This window comes from Amblyomma mixtum, chromosome 6, assembly GCF_055824585.1.
Source record: "Amblyomma mixtum isolate Tamu chromosome 6, ASM5582458v1, whole genome shotgun sequence".
Lineage (NCBI taxonomy): Eukaryota > Metazoa > Arthropoda > Arachnida > Ixodida > Ixodidae > Amblyomma > Amblyomma mixtum.
In genome coordinates, this window is record NC_143017.1 from 514,813 (window position 1) to 519,817 (window position 5,005).

The 5,005-nt window shown below is 63.6% G+C and overlaps 1 protein-coding gene across 1 annotated transcript; it reads left to right on the forward strand.

The window, feature by feature from the left end:
• Nucleotides 1-2,920: 2,920 nt before the first annotated feature.
• Nucleotides 2,921-4,789, forward strand: LOC149338074 (uncharacterized; the record flags this gene model as incomplete). The annotated part of the gene is made up of 1 exon (XM_089550090.1): nt 2,921-4,789. A coding segment is annotated over exon 1 (1,869 nt), but the record flags the coding sequence as incomplete, so codon positions are not given.
• Nucleotides 4,790-5,005: the final 216 nt, after the last annotated feature.

Here is a 5,005-nt window from a genome sequence, read left to right on the forward strand (position 1 = left end):
GAACGCGGGGAACTCCCGGAGGATTGGCGCACTGCGGTCGTCTGTCCCATCCGAAAGCCAGGTCGCCCACCCACGGAGCTGAGTGGATATCGTCCAGTGGCTCTAACATCGGCGGCAGGTAAGCTCATGGAGCACATGGCATTGCAGCGTCTGAACGAGCGGGCCGCGGCGGCCGATTTGTTTGACGAGCGGCAGACGGGTTTCCTCGGAATGCGGTGCACGGCCGATTCCATCTCGGACGTTGTCACTGCCCTCGAGCACGCCAGAGTGGCAGGCCAGGTAGCGCTGCTGCTGCTACTGGACGTCTCGGGAGCATTTGACAACGTTCACCGCGCACCGATTCTAGCGTTGCTTGAAGCGGCCGGCGTGTGCGGACGTCTTTTGCGATATGTTCGCGGCTTCCTGAGCGGTCGTACCATGCGCGTGAGAGTGGGGGGGAAACTCTCTGAGCCTCGTCCGGTGGATCTGGGCGTGCCGCAGGGCTCTGTTTTGTCACCATTCCTGTTTAATGTGGCCATGTCGGTGGTGCCGGGTTCCCTTCCCACGGGCGCCCGACATCGCGTGTACATGTCCATATATGCAGATGACATTGCTCTGTGGTGCCTGGGACCACCGGGCGAGGCGCTCCGCGTGCGGGGATGCCTTCAGGGGGCCCTGACCGCAATCGACGCCTGCTTACGCGGTCTCGGTCTGTCGCTGAGTGCGAGCAAATCGGTAGCCATGGCCTGCGTTTCACGCTCGCGTGCGCGCCCAACGCCACTGTCACTGGACGGGACTCCCATTCTTTGGCGAAAAACGGTGCGGTACCTCGGCTTGGACATCGACCAGCGCCTTTCTTTCCGCCCCGCGGCGACCAAGGCCTGTTTGCAGATGAAGAGGATCACCGCCGCCGTTCACAAGCTCACCGCTCGAGGCCAGGGCATCTCGCAACAAGCCGCGCTGCGTCTGTACAACGCCGCAGCCTTGGGGGCGATGCTGTATGCATTGCCGCTCGTCTCGGTGCGCAAGCCATGTTGGACGAAACTGGAGCTCCAACACAGGAAGTCCCTGCGCGTGTGCCTCGGTGTACCGCGCACTTCACAGTGCGCCGCAACGCTAGCCGAGGCAGGAGCGTGGCCACTTCAGCTCCAGGCCGCGCGCAGGGCTCTGAATCACATCGATCGGCTCCACCGCGCACCAGACGGCGGCTCGCTGCTACAACGCTTCCGCACGCGCCCTCGTTCACGCATGGGCGCGGCGTTGCTCGAGTACGAGACCATCACCAACGGCTCGCCCCCTTACGACACCTGTGTGCCCTGGCCGGCTGCCACGGAGATACAGCGAGAAATCGTCGGCATCGCGGGAAAGCGGAGCACACCCCTCTGCGCTGTGCAGCAGCTAACCAGGGCCGTCATGCACGAGGAATTACAGGACCATCTCCTCGTGTTTACAGACGGCTCTGTGGTTCGTGACAGCTGCTCGCTCGCAGCGGCCGCCACCATCCCTGCCCTGCGACTGCACAGCCAACAGCACACAAACTATTTGGGTTCTTCCACCACGGCGGAACTGGTGGGACTTCAGCTCGGGTTGGAACTCGTGCTCACCATCGTCCCTCCGCCGCCCAAGTGTGCTGTTTTGTGCGACTCCCGCGCCGCCCTCAGCCGGCTGCAGAACATCGGCCGTGGTACCCCGTTAGTGCGCGCAATCCGAGCGTGCCTTGCGCAGCTGGCACAGCTTGGATGTGTTGTGCGCGTTCAGTGGGTGCCCGGCCACTGTGGAATCGCCGGCAACGAGGACGCTGACGATCTCGCGACCGCCGCACACCAGCTCCCTTCCAGCAACCTACCTCTTGCGCTGGAGGACGTGCGTGCGGTCATTCAGACTCATCTCCAACGGCAGCACCCCGATCCCCGCATCGCAGAAGGTGAGCGCATTCACCTCGTCACCGGCTGTCGCTCGCTCACGCGGGCGCAGCGCGCAATGATCCTTCGACTGCGAATTGGATGCGTGTGGAACGGGGAACGACGTGCGCGCCACGGGTTCGCGACGAGTGCAGCGTGTGTCGGGTGTGGTTGTGACGAAACACTCGAACACTTGCTACTTCGCTGCACCGCGCTCATAGACGCCCGTCGCGACATGCTTGCGGCCTACCGGGCGCTGGGCATACTACCAGACTCCCTCGCAATGTTATTGTGGCCGCAAGGCAATGCGCGCACTCGCGAGCGAACATTGGTGAGCCTCTGTGTTTTCCTCGAACAGGCGGGCTTGACGTCCCGTCTGTTCTCCGCCAGGTAGTTATGTGCAGTGACGTGAACATTCCACGCGCGCTACCTTGGACGGTCAACAGCTGGACGCCCCCACTCCAGCTGTTTTGTGCTATGTGTCGTGCGCGCGTGACGGACCATCGATCGCCCAGATCAACACGCGCGTGCGACCTGTATATATGTATATTTAATCTTGTTATCGTGCGCGTGTGACGGAGCAGTGGTCGCTCAGAGCTCCACGCGCGCGCGTGTTGTACATATGTATATTTTATTCCTTTTAGATATGTAAATAGACTGATTGAAAGTGTACCCCTCCCCCTGTCCTTTCTACTGTCCCCTCACCACTTTTCTTTCACTTCTACGCTCTGCCTGCTATCCTTTATTTCGCTGCCCCAGCTCAGGTGCTTCCTGTCGCGATAGCAGATGCCGGGGCAGCAAATATTCTTTTATCTTCCATATCAAATGCATAATAAATAATCACTTACTACTACTACTACGCCCGGTTTCGGAGGATCCCTGGAGGCGCGCGTAGCGAGAGGTTGTTTACGGTGTCGCTCCGCGCTAGCTCAGCTATTTCACCACGTGGTCATCACTCCTGATGCCCTAATTGAGCCCCGCTATTAATTATAGCATTAGCCGCGCTGCCGGCCCCGCACGGCGCTTAGGGGCATCAAGGCATGGAGCCCCCTCGCGTGTCTCATGCGAGTAGGTCGCAGCGTAACTCCGAGCACGTGGCACCACCGCGATCGTATAGTCTTAGCGCCAGGCCATGCACTATAAGTGCCCTACAGGATTTGCTGATCGCGGTGGAGCGCGCGAAGAAAGAGGTGCAGCTTTCATCATCTCAGGCTGCTGCCTCGACCGCTTGGAAGCCGCTGCAACCGAGAGTGTGGCCACAGCCACCACGTGCTCGCGACAGCGCGCACGCATCTCATCAGGAGGCCGCTGACCTGCCTGCTACTACGACGAGCGCCCGGGACCTCGAGGCAGGCACCGCGAGAGGACCCGCAGACCTGGCGTTCGAGGCGATGGACGAGAGCTCGCACAGGAAGCGGGTCCGATCGCCGTCTCCCCCACCACGACGCAGCGTGGATGGCGTGCAAGGCGCTGCTGATGCAAGCCTGGAAGGCACGGCCAAGCGCACGCATACCACAAATTCCCCGGACCACGTGGAAGCGGCCGTTGACATCGAGCGTCGAGCGGCCCACGCGCGAGATTCCCCTCCCGCGGCGGCGCTTTCCCCCTCGCAGGTCCCTCTCTCCCAGCCAGCTGTCACCGGAACCGGATGGCGCGCTGCGGCGGCGGCGCCACCAGCGGGGCCCGCATCGTCAGCTGGCCAGATTTCGTCTGCTAGCAACGAGCACGCGCCGCCTCCCAGCTCGTCTCAACGCGTGGCCTCTCAGCAGCGGGACCTGATCCCGTGGCGAATGCAGACCACCAAGGCTCAGAGACGACGCAGGGCGGCCCTGGCTCGAGCCGCGGCTGCTGTGGAGCTGCCTGCGAGCCTGGTGGGCACGGTGCTGTTCCGGCCAGCTGACCGAGGGGCTGCCTTCACCAAGCACCAGGGCTGGGAGCTGGCAGAGGAGATCGGGCCCCGACCTGGCGTCCTGGCGGTCCGGGTCAATACCCGCCGCAATGTGGTGGCCGTGGACGCGGGGAGCAGCGACGCCTTCCAGGCCCTGCTAGCCACCACGGTCATCAGGGGCGTCCAGGTCCACGCTCGAGAACCCTCCCCTCGAAACCAGTGCGCGGGCCTCGTGTTTGGCGTGGACGAGAGGAAGACGGCGGAGGAGCTGCTCGCGGCGTCTGAATCATCAGTGCCGATGACGTCGGCGTCGCTGTCTGGTGGCACGCTCACCATCAGATTCGCGGCGCCGACGCCACCGGCGTTTGTATCTATTTACAGACGCCGCCTTGCTGTCCGGCCCTGCCGTCCGCGGCCCCTGCAGTGCGCGAAGTGCGCGAGCCTGGCGCACGCAACCGGGGCCTGCCGGGCTCCCTCACGCTGCACACGCTGTGGCGGCCCGCACGAGACCGGGGCTTGCACCACCAAGAAGCCTCGGTGCATTAACTGCGGCGGAGCTCACGCGGCCACGGACCCTGCGTGCCCGCACTGGCAGCGTGAACGCCATGTGGCCACCTTGATGGCCACATCAGAGGCGCCCCTCTCCAGGCGGGCGGTTCGGGCCGTGGTGCAAGCTGAGACAGCCCCGCGAGCCGCACAGCAGCAGCAGCAGCAGAAGAGGGAGCAGCGCGCGCCGCGCCCTCTCTCGTACGCGCAGGCAGTCGTCCGGGGCGAGCAGCAGCAGCAGCGCCACCGGTCCAGCCAGCGGCCGCGCCGCCAACTAAGCCAGCAGAGGGCAACCGGCTCGGAGGAGGAGAGGCGCGGTACGCTGGCTCCGCAGCGAGCTGCGCCGGGCGTGCCAGCTGATTCCAGGGATCAGCTGATTCTGCAGCTACAGCACGCGCTGCGCGCGATAAGCGCCTTGTTTCCCGAGGGCAGCGACGGACAACGGGCCTGCTTAGAAGCCGCGGGTGCCCCCGCACGGATAGGCCAGCATCATGGCTAGTCGCAAGGCTCCCCCCCGTATCCCATCCATCCTACAGTGGAATGTACGCTCTCTTGCGGCGCGGTACCCTGAGTTGCGAGTTCGCATCGCGGAGGATGCTCCGGAGGTTATCGCGCTGCAAGAGACGTACATTCGTTTCCAAGAAGGGGAGCCGCAGATGCGACTGCCTGGATATATTGGCTATCACTCACC